The 18,540-nt window shown below is 46.2% G+C and overlaps 1 protein-coding gene across 2 annotated transcripts in view; it reads left to right on the plus strand.

Moving 5' to 3' along the window:
- The first annotated feature begins 779 nt into the window (after nt 1–779).
- Nucleotides 780–18,540, plus strand: part of TOGARAM2 (TOG array regulator of axonemal microtubules 2) — a 49,995-nt gene continuing 32,234 nt past the window's right edge. For both annotated transcript variants that reach the window (XM_026094756.2, XM_026094757.2), the window contains exons 1-2: nt 780–950; nt 18,199–18,330. In XM_026094756.2, the coding sequence (XP_025950541.2) occupies nt 18,303–18,330 (28 nt within the window). In that variant the 5' untranslated portion in view covers nt 780–950; nt 18,199–18,302. The remainder of the gene's footprint in view (nt 951–18,198; nt 18,331–18,540) is intronic.

The raw sequence follows: 18,540 nt of genomic DNA on the forward strand, positions 1-18,540 counted from the left end.
TGCCAAACATAATGCATTCAAGTGTCCCACAAAATTGTAACTCTACAGAATTACAGGGCCAGCAGCTATATTTATCAGTAATGAAATGTGAGTCTCTAGGAAGGACAGAGTGTCACCATCTGTGACAGCTGGTATGTGTTATATGACATGACAAAATTAATAGTGAGGATATGTGCATGACATCAGCTTCTGTTAGCCTGGCTTTGGTTTGGTGGCCTTGTTGTTCAGGCTGTATTATTAGGATGGAAGAGAAGTGAGCTATAAAGTTCGTAAGTCAGTGCAGCTACATAGCCAGCGACCATGTGGTTATGAATAGCTAGAACATCCCTTGTGCAGTCCTGGAGATTAATCTAGAGATGTTTTATGTCATTCAGTCTGCATGCAAGTGATAGTCCCTTGGGATTTGTTTTGGTGATGATTAGGGCTGCGCTACCTCTAAAACAGAAATGCTCTGCGCTCTATGAAGCACGTGGCACATGTGGAAGTTACATCATCTCTCCAGCTGGCAAAAGCAGCTGATGCCACCTTCTGTCTTTTGCTGTCTTGAAGCAAGAAGTAGGTTGTAAATTCTTCTGGTGCAGCTCTGGGGAGCTAGTACTTTCCTTCCCTCTGCCTAAGCAAGAGCATCGGCAAGCTGCCAGCTCTCCCCCCCAGAGCCTCATCCCCCAGGTTTGTTTGCAGGCTGCTTGCCAAACACCTAAAAAAAGGAGCCAATCGGATCGCATTTGCCTAATGCATTAATGAATCTGCTTATGTGTCATCAAGTCTAATTTCTTAGTGGGCTGTGACAGTTTAATGCCTCAGGACTGAATTGCTGAGGAGAAGTTGAGTGGTGATGGATGGCCTGAGGAACTCTGAAACCTGAAGACTTTACCGTGCCATGTCTCCCAGCCTAGAGTAAAACTTCCCTGGGTACTAATGGAAGCATGTAAATAGAAACAGAGATGAAGGTAGGTCTCCCTTCTTGTCATTCTTGCAGCAAGCATGTTATTTGCTTTGTGGTTAATGCCCTTTGCTGAACTTCTTGGCTAGCTGCATGGGAGTAGATTTTACTTACTAGTGTCTGAGTCATACTTTCAATTTTTGTTTTTTTTAAAGGATCACTTAGAGTTGTAGTAGCCTTTATTACTGCTAGGAAACTGCATGAGAAAAACGGATTCAATCCCTGCCAGCTCCTCCCCTGGCTCCTGCAGTGACTGTGTCTTAATTTGATGGACTGGAGGTTCTGTAGCAGATACATTTTATATGTAAGGGCTGGTGCATAACATTTGGATACATCTGAAAAAGCAATCTCTAGCTAGTGGCTCTGATTTTCAAAGAAATTATGTGTTGCAGTTCTCTTAACACACAGAGAAGACCGCTTAGCTGGGGTCAGAAATGAGAGCAGTTGCTTTTTGGCCAATGTGGGATGGATGGATGGATCCATCCATGCAAGGGTCCGCCAGCACTGCTGGGGTGGGCCTTAGCAGAAGTTCAGTCTATATGGCATTGGGTGCACCTACCACACTAGGGCTCAGGAACAGATCTGTGGTTTTCTTGCATCACACCCACTTAGACTTGCCTTAAATGACCGATGTAAAAGGCTTCAGGTTTCTGCAGCTAGCCTCTGTGTTTATTCCCTTGCTGGATGAATCTATGGCATATTATTGCAATGGGCTGTTCCTTTGCTTTAAGAGAGTTGGCTGGGTCCTTCCTCTCAGAAGCTGTAGCTTCTCTGGGAAACTTTTGTGTGTGAATTTAAAAAGGCAAACTTTGACACAAAAAATAAGGCCTCTTGTGTTCCAAATGGTTGCCTTGCTTTGTCAAATGTCTTCAAATATCACCACTAGTGTATAGCTGTTTTTTTTTTTAACCTGTTTTGTGGAAAATACAAGATTGCAACCAAAATAAGCGTTTGGAGAAAATTTTTATTTTTCCTGAAGAATATATTTTCAAGGAAGGTTTTACTGTATCTGTTTTTAAAGTGCATAGTGAGTTGATTACATGAAGAAGCTTTATTCTGTCTTTTAGTCCATGTACTGAAGGTTTTTCCCTGACATTTATAATCAATTAGAGTTTGCTGTTAGCATTTGCGGAGATGAGATAAAACCTAAACTGTCATCTTTTCTCATGGCTTCCTGTGGCTCTTGTGATACAAATTGAGCAGCCAGAATCAGTCAGTGCTAGGCATGATCATAATTTCATGTAAATATTTGTCCCATAGACCCAAAGCTCTCGGGGAGCAGTAGAGAGGAAAATGACTGCCCAGGTCTCCAGTAGAGCCTGTCACAGTACTAAGCTTGCTGTTACACCCAGATTTCAAGGATATATTTTTGTCCAGATCCTGTCTTCCTCTTGACTATCTTGCTCCTAGGTACAAACAATGCACACCTCCACTGTCCTTCAGTAACTGTTCAAAATTCACCAAATTTGATGTCTGATGTGCCAGAATGTACTAGGAAATGCCCTCCTTGATACGGAGCAGCACTTGTTGCAGAGCAGAGGAGACCCCAAGGCTCTTCCCTACTGGCATCTCAGCTTTCGCTCCTCCCGTTTGCTTCAGAGGCTGTATGTTTGCTAAAAACCTTGCTAAAATTTCAGAGAAGTTTGTTAACCAGATGACAGTGTGTTACACGTGAGAAAGTTGGTGAAGGCCTGGCTTTGCTTTAAGATAGCGGTAAATGTTCTGACATGATCACTCTCGCTCAGGTGGGGAATTGGATGACACAGACTAAGGAATATGAAGAGAGATTTGTTTCCTTATCAGCTGAAACTGTCAGAGTGCAATCCCAAGCGTCTCGAACAAGCAATAGGAAGCCAGAGACGGTCAAGGCTGACAACTTGTGTTTCAAGTTTGGTGCCTCAGTTTCTGTATCTGCCAAGAGGGGATAACCCTATTTGGCTAGTTTACTGACGTGCTTTATTATTTGTGATTGAATGCCCAGAGTTTCTTCCTGATATTTAATGCATGCTAAGAAAAAAGAGCAGTGGAGGCAAAGTGCATGCTCCCTGTTTTTTTCTTTTTCCTTGAGGAAAAACACCATAGAAAGGATCTTCAGTCTCTGCCTCATCAAGTTTGCAGTTTAGCAAGGCAAGGCCATGAACAAGGTTAGGGAAAGGACATACTATTGCAGCTGGGAAACTGGAGTGCAGAGGGGGTATAGGGGATGGTACGTGCACACTGCACAACCCAGCACCCTACTGAGCTGCTGACACTTGGGCTTAGTGAGGCAGCACAGAGTCTGCTTTGCAGGGCTCGGCATCCACCAACTGGTCAGCTGTCACCTGTGCCAAGGCGCTAGCTTCCTGTGAATTTTTTCCCTGCCCCAAATGCTCCTCTTCAGCACTCGTCCTGTCTCTTTTACATGTGCTGATGTTTGAGTCACCTGCCTGCCTTTAGATACAGTCACGTGGCCTAATTTTGCACGGAGGCTCCAATTACTTGTAGCTCTGCCAATAGGAGATTTATAGCATTCCAGTGCACTTATTGTTTCCTCCTTCCTTGAGCAAACTCAGCTTAATACCTAAGGCTTGGCACATGGCTGCTAGCTTTATAAAGGAGCCGCCTGCTAAATGAGCTGTTCCCTTAATACTGAGCCCATCTCTGAGGGGGCTGATGCTGATCCTCTTCAGCCCTTCCACTGCGATCCTGTGCCTGCAGACTTCCTGCGTACTTCATTTTTGGCATCTAGTGTAAATGATAGCTTGGTTATTTTTCATCCATTATTATCATCTGCTGTGGGCTAGTGACTGGAAATCATTTTCTACCCAGAACTGGCAGGGATAATGCAATTTGGAAGAGGAGCAGTTTCTCAAAATGTCCAAGGGCTGGACATGGCTGCTGTTAGATTTTGGTGGCATCAGACTCAGTCTTCTAATTCCTGCCCTTTTTTTCAGTAGGTTCAATGAAGGGAAAAGGAGCCAGAATTGCATCCTTTATGGTTTTATTTCGAGAGCAGCTATATAAGAACCCCACACACACCCTGACCCTCCAATCCACCCACCACTGTCACAGAAGTTAAGCTCAAGGTAGCCGTACAAAATTGCTATTTTTTCCTCTATCACAGGCCCAGAGTTTTGTTTAAAACTGTGCGGGTGAAAAGCAGAATATGTCCATATACCACCATGTGTGTGTAGATCACATAAATACTCAGTTCTTGTAGCTGTTTAGAAAAATACTCCATCCTGTGCTCATTTTCCCCTTCTGTAGCACTCAGGCAGCTAATTTTCAGAGCCTTGCAGGACCTGAATGGAAAGCAGTTACTAAGGACATAGGGTCCTTTCTCACCTTGTCTGGTTTCTGTCTTATTTCGTCACGACATTGTTTGATCTGGAGAATGAAGAAGAAGCTGTTACATCCCAGTCTGTTTGGGACAGGCGGGTGCCTGTCTGCTCGCCTGTGCCTTCCCCAGCTCACAGGAGGTGCTTTGCCAAGCTCTTATCAGGCTGAGCAAAGCTGGAGATGTTTATTGGGACCTCTCCAAAGCTGGTGGCAGGTAAAATGAGTTGCAGGTCTCCTTTCTCTTGTCTATCTCCAGTTCAAGTCTCCATCACTTTCATTACAAAGACATTCAATAGCCTGTACGAATATTTTTTTTTCCTGCCAGCACTTTTTTTTTTTTTCATCCAAACAATCCCACTTTTCCCCAAAATATTTTCCAGCTGTCTGTAAGATTTGCTTTAAGTCCCTTGTGTGTCTCTGTGTCAATTTTTCCCCCAATGCACTCAGGACTCTGCGCTGTGACCTGTGCTGTGCTAAGAGGTATCAAGGTGAGAAGGTCTGTTATCCGGAGACCTGGTTTGGTGGATGCTACCCAGTGGAAAGTGTGGAGGTAAACATACCAGCTCAGCATCCTACAATTCCAATGTAGTCTAACTCTGCTACCATGAACCTACCTGTCACATGCAGTTTTTGAGACTGCATGTTATGTGCTTGTAATCTTCATGAGCCCTTCAAATCAGAAATGTGGTCCTGAAGCAAGGAGAAGCTGAAGCTGTGCAGAAAGGTTTCCTGCTTGGCAGATGAATGCTACTGGGGGAAAAATGGGGCTCTTTGGAATTGCATAATCTTCCTGTAGGAGCAGAGGTTGGGCCTGGTAAGGCTTTTAAACTGTGAGGACAACTCTATATAACTGGGAATCAGTTTGTGGTTCTCACCTGGGCTTCAACATGGTGCTGTGGAAAACTTTCATTTTCGGGCAGCTGTGATGTTATGCAGCTACCTCAGTGGGCACCATAGCTTTCCAAAGCATTGAAAACAAGTCATCAGAGCCTGTACGTGTTGCAGTCGTGCTTCAAGGCAGCAGAGTGGGTACAGCAGGGCCACAGCAAGCACCACGAGTTGCTCTGTGCTTCATGACGTAGCGTTGGCAGAGCTCATGAGTTTCCTTGGGGGGAAGTCCACCTGCCCCCGTAGAGGTGAACCAGCCCACATTTGCCTCCTAGAGACAGGTACCATTACCTTGCCCTTGGCATGCAGGAGACAGGACGTTTGGTGGAAACCATAGGAACTGTGTTTGGTTTTCAGAATGATTTGGGCTAAATCCTGGGAAGCTGAGCAAAGCTTGGAGAGTACGGAGTCATACCTTACCCTCAGCGATATGAGAGGAGTATATTAGCTAGGGCTTTATATGTATGCACTGGGTTAGCAACCTGGCTTACGATCCTGCTTTTGATATGCCTGTGTAAGACTATGGTCATGGGAAAGTCTTATTTTTTCAGTTTCCTTCTGCTCCCACGCTTTGTGTTTGTGAAGGGTGTCCTGGGGCTTTTTGATTTTTCTTTGCTTTTCCTGCTATGTAATGGTAGTCTTGTTATGACAAAGCAAATGAAACGCAGCCTTCGTTGTGGCCTGGTAATGCTGCCACTTAGACGAAACAGCAGGTGCTAACAGCTGTTTTCTTTGCGTCCCCAGATGAGGTGCAGCTTCCTGGGGCTGCGGACTCTGTAGGTAGCCAGAACGAACAGCTGTGAGACGCAGCGATTGGCAGAGAGTTAAAGCCTGCAATTAAACGACATGCAGTTAACTAGATTAGCAATATAGGGAACCAAGTGGGGTTAGTTTAGGACCATATGATCCTAAATGAATACTGCAGCAAAGCATGGTGCACATAAATACTGCGCCCTGGGTTGCTGGAGCGTTAGAGGTGCTCTAGGCTGGACTGGGCTCTCTTTACGCGGCCTCGCTGAGGTTTTTGTTGCAGTTTTTGTGTCCGCTTTGCGGGCTGCGGTTGGATTGTGCTTGAGAACCTGAAATTCCTTGTCCTCTGGGATGTGTTTGCATCGTGGACCTTGTTTGCCAGTGTCCCTTTGTATCATTATTGTCCAAAAAGCACCCTGAAGTCCCTTTTCAGCCCTTAGAGAAATTAAAATATGCTCCATGACTGCCCAGGCAAAGCTGGTTAAACAGTGCTATACAGCATTTTCTACTTTTCTGCTATACAGAAGCAGCTCTGGAAATGAGCTTTTCTCTCATCAGGGTCTGATCTGGAAATGTATCTGAGGTAGGTGGCTATTTATTTTGTAATAGTTTTCACTGCTTAGGATGAGGGTTACTCAGAATGCAGAGCATTTTTTTTTTAATTTGAGGAAGGAATTTGAGAAAAATATCAAATTTTCAGTTATTTAGGTGTTTTTTAACAGAAATTCTTGAAAGCACGTTCTCACACATTATGTTGATTTTTGTGGAATCACTGTTTTTTCCACCAGAAATATTTGTCAAGCTGTATTCAAAATTTTCCATCAGTCAGTCTCATAAAGCCTCTGATCTCCACAGCACAAAATTCTGATAATGCTTAGCCTGCAGCTTTTAATATAGTACCTCTGTAAATGAGAACAGTGCCTTAAACCCTACATTATTTTAGGCTTATTTTTGAAATGCCTCAGCATTTTCTCATCCAGCTGACTTAATCCCAACTGTTACCCTGCCACAGCATTGTAACTAGATCAAGGCAAAGTGTTTTGCTAGTCTCACTGCCATTTATTTGCTCTAGGGACATGGGTGACGTGTGGAGTGCTTTTGCCTGCCTCAGTTTCCCAGTATATTTATATATACTCGACACATTTTGGAAAGTGGTGTCAAGTGCCACTTCTGACAATGCAGAGTGCTCTGGGCTCATCAGAGGAAAACTGCAATATAGTTATAAGTGCAAAGTATTACTATCACAATTTTCCTTGATCTTAGCGTTTCTGAGCCGCTGAGGAGTCTGTGTGTTTACTCTTTAAAGGATAAAGAAGTTGTCTTTTCAATTCACGTTGTCTTTCATGAGCTTTGTTCCCCAAAGATGTCTGCCTTAAGGGAACAGAAGCACAGTTTTTCTGAGACTGTTTCAAGCACCGGCCTTGGCATCCCAGGTGGCATGGAAGCCTCTCACTGCAAGAGGGATTTATGAAAATGTAGATGCCGAAGCTGCAGGTTTTTCTGCTTTGCACTTTTTGGTCTCCCAGCAGCTCCTCTCTATGTGCCTTTCACCTCGGAGATGCGCGGACCCTGCGCACCTCTTGTGGAGCGCTGTGCATGGTTTGATTTACTCTTCAGGACAGCACGTTTGGGGGGAAGCGATGTAGATGGTGATGTTTCGCTCAGAGCCCTCAGGGCCCTGCTGGTCCAAGGACAGCGTCAGAGGTAAGGAGAAGCCAGGGAGGTCCAGGGCTGGGCAAAAGAGGCAGATGGGAAAGGCAGATACTGCAGTGTCTTTACTCGTCCTGTTTTCCATCCATTTTTTTCTCTATTTCCTTATCAATGTGAATTCAGGGTTGATTTTTTTTAAAAAAAGTGTATGTTCAAAAAAGGCCTTCATATACACCTTTTCTGTATGTTGGTATTTCATCTCACATTAATTTTTATCACTGGAGAAGGTTTTGGAGCACAGCCTGTACTTGTTGTTGAAACTCTCAGCCCTTTCCTACCCTTCTGCAAAGCTTCATTCGCACCTCCAGCACTAAATTAATAACTTGTTTCTGCTGCTCTCGGTCACATAGCCAGAAGGTCTGTACAAACTCCCCAACTCTGGAGCGGTCTGCTGGGCTCTCATTAACATTTACGCTGTGCGCTTAGACCATGTCCCTGGTGAACTCGGTTGCCGCACTGTGCCCGTCGCCTTTGCCCAGCGCACAAATGAGGTTGCTATGGGAAAAGCCCAAGGGCTCCCGGCTCGGCAGAGGTTCCTGCGAATTCGAAAGCGGCTGTCTGAGCGCCGGGAAGGGCCTGGCAAAGGGCTCCACCGCCAAGCCGGGGGCTGCGTGGGAGAGGTGTGGGGAAGCATGCTGAGAGGAATAGCTGAGCAGGTTTCTGGTTGCGAGCAGGCAAAATGGCAGGGTTTCTGCCCCAGGACAGGGGAAAAGCCGGGCTCAGCCCAGCATTTCTGCCTGCCGCTGGCTCCCCCAGAGCTCCCTGTGGAGCTGCAGCTTGGGAACAGGCTGTTTCTCAGAGGAGAGAGTGCTGAAGTTTAGCCAAATACATCCAAGCCGTGTCTGTGTTAAGGGAGAGGCCATGCTTCATGTCTAGCAAGGGGGATTTCAAGGCAGGTTATTTTGTTAACCCCCTGAGAGGTGTCTGGGCTGTTCCATTTTGGAAGAAGCCCAGCGGAGGTGGCTGCAGCGCTACCGATAGGTTAGGTAGCAGGTTTCACCTTGTAGCATGTTTTTTTTCTATGGCTGTGTCAAGGAGTGCTGTTCTGAGAGCTGTCACCGGGCTCATTTCCAGGATGCCTGTGCATGTCATGGACACTGCCCTGTCCCCATGTAATGTAAATGCATCACTGCAGGATGTGCAGGTGATGTAAGAGTGTGGCCAGGTGGGTGGTGCTGCTGGAGGCGAGGTGGGTCCTGTGCAAGCCAGACTCAGGAAGGAAGGTGCTCTCTTCCCCTGTTTTCTCTGCAACTTCTTTTTTCCTTTTATGAAGTATGAAATAAAACTTTGACTTACTGTTTTCAAGGTAAAGCATTTAAGCTTTGAAGTTTCTCATCAATTTGAATCTACTCCATCAGGTTCAGTGTTACCCTTCCTTTGAATTTGGGTCAGTAAGCAGGTACTTGGTGTGGGAGACTAGATGTTGGATGCTCCTGGGTGGTCTTAGTGATCTCATGACAATCTCAGCCTTACTTCTGCAATTTTTTGGTGATTTGACTAGGGTCACACTTTTAAAGGATGCTAATGTTTCGCTGTAAGAGCACTCACTTTGAGACGCCCAGGAGCTTAACTTTCACAAGAGCTGAGCTGGTAGCTTGTTGTTGGCTCCCTAATTGAAAGGAACAGACGAAGCACTATATCAAAGAAAGTCCTTTGAAGAGCTTCTGCCACGACTATTTTATATCATCTTGACTCACAACTGGGTCTGCTCTGTTAGATGATGCATGCACATGTCGGAAGAGACAATTTCCAGCTCTGAAGGGCTTGTTGTCTAAAAAGAAAACAGAGATGGGTGAACAAGCAAAGCTTCTGCTATGCTTGCTTTAGAGGCACAAGCTGGAGCAGATTAGGTCTTGTCTAAAGTCCCGTAACATGGCTAAGGCCCAACTGCCCCTGTGTCTCCTAAGGTTTAACACAGCCTCCGAACCAGAGGGCAGCCCTCCACCTCTTGTCGCTCTCAAACAGGCGGATGCTCCTGTTGCACGCAGGGGATGTTGCATTTGGAGACCTGTTTGCTGCAGTCAGCTCATTTTCTGCCATTCTGCAGTATATAGGGTTGTTGTTTTCTCACGTATCTGATTACTCAGCCTTGAAGAAGCTGAGAGGACTGAGTGGTTTAAGGTGACTCATTTTTAGACTGCATCCTTTACTCCTACATTGCTAGTACCAGTGCTTCCCTTTGAAGGCTGCGCTGCTGCTTTTATCAAGTGAGACAACAGCCATCTCCCCAAATCCCAATAGGGTGGATGTGTGGCCTTTGCTACCTGGAGAAGGGTTGCTAACTCCTGCAGACAATTTTTTTGTGTTTTTTTTTGTTATTTTTTTCCTGTCAAAGCTGAGTTATTGCATATTTTCCAGCTAAAAAGCTCCTTCCCATTTATCTATTGTCTTGCAGGTTGGGCAGAAGGGTTCAGGACTTAATGCTTAGAGTCTGAATTCCTTTTCTCGCCATTTTTGTAGACACTTGCCATTCAAATCACTGTTAAAGACAGACTGAGCTACTGTTCCTTGTGGTTGATAGAGAATGGCAGTGCGGACCCTTGCACCTCTGCATAAAATTTGCCTCTGCCTTTGTGTACATATGTGTGTTTATAAACAGCCAGCAGTGACCTTGTTATGGAAGATTTCAAGACTAGACATGGAAATGATGAAATTTTTTTTTTCATGTTTAGAAATAGCTTTTGTATGAGCAACAAATGGCAACAAAGCACATGCAGTAGCAAAACTAAACTTGTGCTCTTTATTGCATAGTTACAGCACAAAGGAGAATTATGAAATATTTGTAATGGGGGTGGTGGAGAATTTTTGCTTGGCAGCATTTAGTGCAGACAGCAGTGACTGTGGCTGTGCCACATCAGGGAGGGCCAGTCCAAAGGAATTAATTCTCCTCTTGTGCTAATTTTACCTGAGTGTGATACTTCCTATAGGACTATTATGGATTTCCACTGACATAAACGAGAGGGGGCTCCAAGCTCATGATGCCTGTTTAAGCAATGTACCATGCAGATAGGTCACCAAAAACTTCATGCTGCAGCAAAGGGGGTGGAAACCTTCCCCTCCCATCTGCAAGCTCCAGAAGGTGTGAACTTTGCTTGGGCATTGTGCAAAGCTTCATGGCCGATCCTCACGCAGCAGTCACGGGCAGGCGGGAAGGGACTTGGAGCATGTTGCTGCTCAGAGCTGGAGAGTTTGGGTGCTGTTGAGGGCACTTGGGTGCCTGCTGCTCCTGCACCCAGGGAGATGCCTGCCAGCCCTGGAGGCAGGACGTATTCCTTGCATCTTATGCTCAAGATTTCTTCAGAGAAGTGGTTGCTATGCAGCCTTGTTTATTCCTGGTATGTGACACTGTTTGCGTGCTGTGCTTGTAACCTCTAAGTGTGATCCTGCTGCCCTCCTGGAGGAGGGGGCTGGCTTGCCAAGTGGACGTCCATGCTTGCAGCTGTGGAAACCCAGGGTCTGGAGTGGAAGAAATCTTCGTTTCCTTGCGGGAGGCAGCCCGCAGCTGGGATTTATAGCTCACAGGGGGATTACAAGCTTAACAACATGGAGCTAGGTTCCTGAAGTGAAGGACACGCGCGTTTGTGGAGGAGGTTGGTGAACAGCCCTGTCTCGCGCTCTGCTGCTTTCTCATCAAGGGGTGCTCTGGCAGGGGGCTAGCATGAACCGTGTGGAGGATTTGTTTTCACCATGCTCTGGTAGAGGTTGCTTAGTACGAGTCTCCCTCCCAGAAGGCAATAAACTCTGGGAGAAAGGTTTGGATGTGCAATTTTGTTTTCCTTTAATTTTTCTCATTTTGAAAAGTATTTAAAGCAGCACAAGAGAAACTTTTGTGGGGTGAGTCCAGCCAGGTGCCGGAGAGTTTGCACGTCACTCGAGGGAGGGAGTCCCGAGAGGTGTGGAGGAAGTGTGTTGCTTGGGGTGGCAGATATACGTGGGGAGGTAAGGACAGGGCAGGGACTGTGGGTCACTCAGGGTGTTTTGTCAGCACAGATGTCCCTCTCCGTCAGGAGGGGCAGTGTGGTTTCCAGCAGGCTAGAAGAGGCAGAGCGAGAGCTCTCGACCCTGCTCAGGCCTCCTGGGCAGGGGGCCATCCCCGGGGTTGCTTTCCGCTGTGCCCGGGGAAATGGGCAGGTTCTTCCTCAGCTTCTGCTCCAGCTCCGTTTGTACCTAACTGGGGCTAAAAAGCATAAGTTACACTAATTATGCTTACCAGACTTGCACTGTTATTTTCCAAGTATAATCAAGCAAGGTCAAAATCAAATCGACTTTCTGAATTGGACCCCTGCTGAGGTTTCGGTCAGTGTTACATGGCTTGTGGTTGGTGCTGGTTCATCCCAGTAGGATGTAATCAAAGCCGCTTTTGCCAGTGGTTTAAACTGCTGTGTTTTGGTAAGGCTAGCCTTGGCACCTCACTGCAAAGGTTGTGCGGGGTAAGTGGAAGTGTTTTTTTTCCAAATGAAGAGAGGAAAAGAGAACTTTAGTAATCTTACAGCCTCTCTGATATATAAATGCCTAGTCCCAAAGCAATATTGCTATGATGAACAAACTTGCCTCCAGGTTAGCCTTTGTTTTCAAAGGGTTTTATTACAAAAAGTACACATTCTGAAAATTAGATCTGGGAAAGCTGTAGGAAGATGAAGAAGGATCCACAATCAAAAGCATCTTCAAGTCCTTTTGGGATCCCAAGATGCCAACCTGCCACAGATAGCAGGAAGAGCACAAATCAAACTCTGAAGGATTAAGATACAGGGACTCTCTCTGCTCATTATCAGAGATGTTTGGTTTCTCTCTCGTCTTCACTTTGCTTTACTTTGTTTTTTTCTTTTTCTCTCCCCCGTCCTTCCCTTTCTTCGTGATAACATCCATGCTCCCTTACCCCTACCGCTAACAATTTCTCAAGTTGGAGCTCTGCTGTGGAGACCACTGCTGTAATAAGAACCGCAACTGTTGGTGTTTGTGTAATATCCTTCATCCCAGGATCTCAGAGCTTTGCAAATCTTCCAGGTATCACTTTTACTTTTCAGCTGGTGAATCTGACCTATAAAAAACCTGAAGTTGACTTATTCAAAGTCTGTGGCCTGCAGAGGTCATATTTAGATGCTCCTAACATTTTTCTGGCCTTAAGATTTATGGCTGTCTGAGGGCCGGGCAGTGAGTCAGCAGCAGAGCTAGCGTTGCTTCTGCTGACTTCCCCTTTCCGTGCCATTCTTCACTTTTGTTCGCTTTCAGGCGCCAGAAGCGAGGATGGTGGGAATATGCAGTGTTTTCTGTCAGGCCGGTGAGCCAAACTGTTGCTCTTTCACTCCCTCCCTGTGAGCTGTATGGTTCGTTACAAAGGTGGCCTGTTGCTCTTCACTGCTCCAGGGCCCCCAGCTCATCCTGGGGAGAGGCTGCCAGCTGGGAGGTGCTGGAGATGAGACATTTATCCCGTATGTGCGAAGGTCCTGGTTTAGGTTGTCCAGGGGCTCTGGCGCTTGGCCCGGAGCAGCTGGTCAGCTGCAGGACAGCATCCGTGCCAAGCAGACACCAGCCTGTGGGCACCTGAGTGTGCTGGGGATTTTAATGCCTGTGGCGTTAGGCAATAGCTGAATGGAGGCTAGGAAAATTTCAGTGATGCTTGCATGGGGGACTTAGGCCCCAAGCAAGACAGAGAGGTGCTTAAATACTTTAAGGACTGGGAAATAAATTCTGAACAGTGGGAACTGTTGTATTTCAAGGTTCCTACTGTGCTAAAACAGTATTGGGACTTAGCAGAATAGATATAAGGGTAATAAAACGGACAGTTAAGCTGGTCTCATTAGAGGATACGCTCCTGCTTTTGCATGTCAGCCCTGAATTTTGTGCTCCCAGCGCTTGTTACTCATAATGAAAAATTTCAAGACGGAGCTTGGATCCCGCAATACAGCTGAATGAAATTGCTTCAGATCATTGACAATTCCCCTGCCTGATTATTGTGCAAGAACAGGACGGAGCCCTCAGGAAACTCAGCTGGAGTCAGCTAGGATTTATGCAGCTATTTGTGAAGCCCTGCTGGTGTCAGAGCGCTCAGAGCTTGTCCATGTCTCTAGGAAAGGTGCGTGGACGAGCACGTGGGGCCCCACTGCAAGCAAACTACCAGCCTGTAAAGATGTTTTATTCATCCTAGAGGGCTGTAGACTCACACAGGAGCATGAGAGAAAGAGACCCCTCTTCTCGAGGCAATGGAGGAGAAGGCGGTGAGGGAGATGAGCCCAATATTTCTATGGAAAAATTGTCCCAAGAAACCCCGCGGTACTCGCAGGGAGTGCGTGAGCAAACGAACAGCTGGCCCAACAGTCTGAGACATGGGACCCTGGCATGGCATGCTTTGGGCACGCGTTAGTTCAAGATGCTCATCATGACTTCTCTACCCAAGCCTTGGGTGTCCAGCATCTAGGGCCTGCTCCGGAGTCCTCTAGGGCAAAAGTCCTATGTGCCCTGCCGAGACCCTGAGCTCTCTGAGAAGCAGCTGCTGATTGTTTTTTCCAGTGCTCTCCAGCACAGCCTTACTGCTGTTTTCTTAGACAGCATTAATATGCTGAGGCCCCTCGTGGGATGAGGAACTCGCAGTTTAAGGGATTTCTTCAAAGCGCCTCAATGACAAGGGGAAACTGGCTAACGCTTTCGGTAGAGGCTGGGTCACGCTCTAGGCAAACGTGCTTCAGCCTTCCTGGCTCCCTGTGGTCCCATTGCATCCTGCAACCACCGGAGCCCGCGGGGCAATCCATCATCCGCCTTTGGCAAGCAACAGTGCTTGGCCACTGCTCCAACAGAGACCGTCACGGTGCTCAGTGGGAGCATGCTTGTGTACAGTACGCAAATAACTGTGGTGTCCAGTGCAACACCTCATTAGCACTGGAATGAGCGATTGTTCGAGTGCTTTTTGGTTACCACTGAAGGAGCTAATGAGGTCTGGCATTCAGAGCAGCTTATTCTGAAATGTTGGTGTGCTGCCCTGGGCAAGCCTCTTTTTGCGGTAACTCTTGTTTCATGGCTGAGCACCCCTGCTCTGCTGAAAAGCAGCCGTTGCAGGAGCTTTTGGTGGGGGTATTCAACTTCTAAAATCTTCCAAATGAAAGATGTACCTTCCTTTCCCAGGCAAGGGCAGAACTTTTAAGAAGAGCCCGTATGGGTGGCATTTGGAATTTTTTATTGCCATTTCCTCTGCCTATGCTGCCTTACCATACGCAATCAGTATTTGAGGAAACAAGTTTGCTGATCCAAAAATTCTTCATAACTGAGTCCGGTGTTAAGAGAAAATGGATATTGAATATGTGATCTCAGGTGTGCACCCCTGGATCATCATGCTGAAAGAGACAGGAGCACTTCATGTGGGCTGAGCATCTTACCGAAGCGGCACGCCTGGCAGCTGGAAGCAGTTCTGCACACTGACTCGAAGGATGAGTGACTTTGAGAAACCCACATGCACCTCATGGATTGCTGCCAGTGCACCCAATGGAAAAGAAGATGCAACCAGTAACACACATCTGCCCTGTCATTCTCTCACAGGCTTTGGGTGATTTCTCTTTTCCTGCACGTAAAAACTTTATGCTACAGCTGCATTATGGCCCTGTAAGCTGCAATCTACTGGCAAATGATCTAGTGTCATCACTGCTATTTCACTGCATCCTTAAGACCGGCCTCTGGCTGTTCTGGCAGTTGGTTCAACCTCAGGCAGTACCAAGCTGAACAGCCTCTGCAGGATTGCTGGAGTCAGCAAGTTTAACACAGTGTTACGGAATATTTGCGGCACTGGGAAGCCACCAGAATAATGACTTATTAGTTGGGAAAGAAGGTAATGATGATATTAAATAATCTCTATTTACATTTACTGGGTGCTAATGACCAAAGAAGGTGAAAATCCCTGAGGATGCATTTCCTTCCAATTGACCCAGTAGAAGAATGGAAAGGAGCACAGTTACTGTCTACTGAAACGTTGCCTGGGCCTGGAGCTGTTCAAATGCAACTCTGTTCCATTTCTTCCTCTTTAGAAAACCATTTTCCTAACAACTTTTCTCGCACAGTGATGAACCAGTGCTACTGTTATTCTCAGGTACAGAGAATGGCACTGACTTATTTTCTGCAGTGGCAGGAGAAGACGAATCCTGCACACCCAGCACTTCCTCCAGCCTGTGGGGAAATTGCTCTGCAGCTACCATTGCAGTTACAGTGGTTTCTGTGCAATCTTCTGTCTCTCTTTTTCCAAAGAGAAAGGGTTGGTCCTGAATAGCTGTACATCTGGGGTTATCCATATCATGTAAAACTGGCCTGAATCAGTAACTATGCCCTAAATTTAGCCAATTAATCCTTCAGAGGCTATGGAAATGCTGTAAGTAATGCCTTTCCTAATTATGCTTTATAGCATGCTAGTGTTTACTAGAACAATCTTGCAGATGAATAAAACTGAGGCATGGAGAGACTGGCCTTGTATTACAGAGTAAGTCAATGGCAGAGGTAGCCTTCTGTCCTAAGTACAACATAATGCTCATTTCAGGTACTTAGTGATTTCTCTCAGGCACTTTTAATATCTAAAGCAATGGGGCACTCTCAGCCTCATTTAGCAGATGATCTTATCCAGCCAAAATTGCCAGTGGCACATATCTTGGTTATTTATCCTGTGCAATGAAACAAACAAAAAAAATACTGTAATCCCTGCTTTATTCTCTTTCCTACTCACAACGATACCTCTTATTCCTTGTTTTTGATGTACGCAGTGCCAAATAAACCTAACCTCACATTTTTGAAGATGGCAAGTGCCCATCTTTCATTGAAAGCAATGGGAATTAGGCTCTAAAAACCCTTTAAGCATCTAGCCTTTCATTCCTTGACCTTAAGCTATCTCTTTGAGTGTCTCTAGACTGGTTAAAGCCAGAAGTGAGTTAACTAAATGTCTCCAGGCCATCTGAAATCACTTGCTTTATTCTAGATAAACCCTTTGAAAGCTTCTGAGAAGAGTAAAATGTCTTTGGCAGGGGGTGGAGCTGTACAGGGTCATGGTGTAATAGGAACATTTTCTATTGTAATTGGCTTGAGGGTACCATTTTCTCTGACTGTAAGTTTGATTGATAGTAGAGTACTTAAAGTTCTTGTACAGGCATTCTTTGTTATTTGTTTTAAGCTGAAAGAATACAAGAATATGCACCTGCTTTTGCTTCTTCCACCAAGCTCAGAGGCATGTTTTTCTTCTGTAATAGTTTAACTTAACTATCCATGATTGACCCTTTTGGCTGCACTCAGCTGCCAGGTGATAGAAACTCTTATCACAGAGCTTTATAGGTCTCTGTGAGTAGGATTTTCGAAAGTGGTTCATGTTGACATATCTGTGTTCCCACTGATATTTATAGGAATTTTACTGCTGATGAGCCTTAGGATAAGAGGGCAGTATGGTATGCTCTGGAAAATCTCCTTTTACCTCTCCTATCAGATCATAAAAAATGGACTAAAATGTTTAAGGAAGCCAAAGCTTTGTGTGGTGACTGAAGTCTCAGTCAGAAGGTGAAAGGCGTTTTGGAGAGAAAGCAGTCATATCAGTAAGGAAATGGACTGCAGGGACCTGAAGCTGTCAAGTGTAACGTTTTGCTATAGCACTAACCTTAAAGGCTAAGCATAAACTTCCTTTACCCTGGTAAACCCTGCACACTATAACATGGCATACAGGTTCACTAGTCGTTGGGAAGCGCAATTGCATGTGTGAGCATGGCATATAGCTTTTGGATAGCTAGGATCCCTAAATATGGGTTGTGCTGTAGCCTTAGGCTTTCTGAGGTGTTGTAATTGTTATAGGTACCTCAGCCACACCATAAATGGAGGCAATGCAGCTACAACAGCAGTAGTTTCAAGTGCTTTTTTCCTTCTTTTCTAATGCGTGATAGGTTTTGGAAGTATTTAGGTTGTGATTCGAGCTGTAGCTCAGAATTACTCATAGGTGTGTCATAAAAGCTTATCTACACTTTCCTATTGGAAAAAAGTTATCCTGCAGACTGGTGGAAAGTGCTCAGGGCAGCTTTTTGCTTATCAAACTGAGTAGTGGTTACACAGAGGTCTCCAGTGTTGGTAGCCAGATGTTCCACCTCACTCCCTTAAAACATAGGTATGTTCCTATTAGAAACCGGTAACTATTTTGCCCCTCAATGTTTTGGTTGCTCTCAGCGTACTGTGGAATTACGACATAAACGCATCTGGCTCATTGCTATCAAGGCTAAAACCTTCGCTTCAGCTGCAGCGGGAGCAGCGAGTTCGATGGGAGCGGGTCCAGCACGCTGCAACGGAGCCAAGAGCTGCGAGTGCAGCGAGAAACCTGTCACCGTGCTGGAGCAGTTGCTGCGAGAGTCGTGCTCATCGCCTGTTACGCTGATGATGGTCTCCCAGCAGCATTTGGGCTTCCTGGCCGGGAGCTTGCCAGCATGTGCAAAATTTATTTTTTGAATTTATTTTTATGCTATTGGTTTTAAACGCCACCTGACTTTAGCGGTTTCATCCCACGTTCCCCACACAAGTCCCTGCAGGCAGGGAGGGAGATGCCAGGGAGCGGTAGCTGTCACCCATGCTAGCAGTCTTGTTTTTCCATGCAGGCATCCGATGTGGCGGGGGAACCCAGCAGTGGCTGCGTCAGGGCCAGTGACCAGCACAGCATCAGGTAGCCCCCTGGCTGGAAAAGGCTCGTCTGTCCCTGCACATGGCGACACACGATGATTTTGCAGCAGGTAAAGGTCCACGTTAGACTGGAGAGCCCTTCACCATTAGTGCTGTGGTCAGGGCTTGTTGCAGTCCCGCTCCCACACCCTTTGCCCCGAGTATATTAGCCCAGAGCGGCCATACCTGGGGCCGGGACGGCTGCCCAGCGCAGGGACGCAGAGAGCCATGCTCGCAGGGCCGATCACCCAGCCTCAGAGGTGACGGCTGTGCTGGCAAGC

The sequence above is a fragment of the Dromaius novaehollandiae genome, chromosome 3 (assembly GCF_036370855.1).
Source record: "Dromaius novaehollandiae isolate bDroNov1 chromosome 3, bDroNov1.hap1, whole genome shotgun sequence".
In the NCBI taxonomy this organism is placed as follows: Eukaryota; Metazoa; Chordata; class Aves; order Casuariiformes; family Dromaiidae; genus Dromaius; species Dromaius novaehollandiae.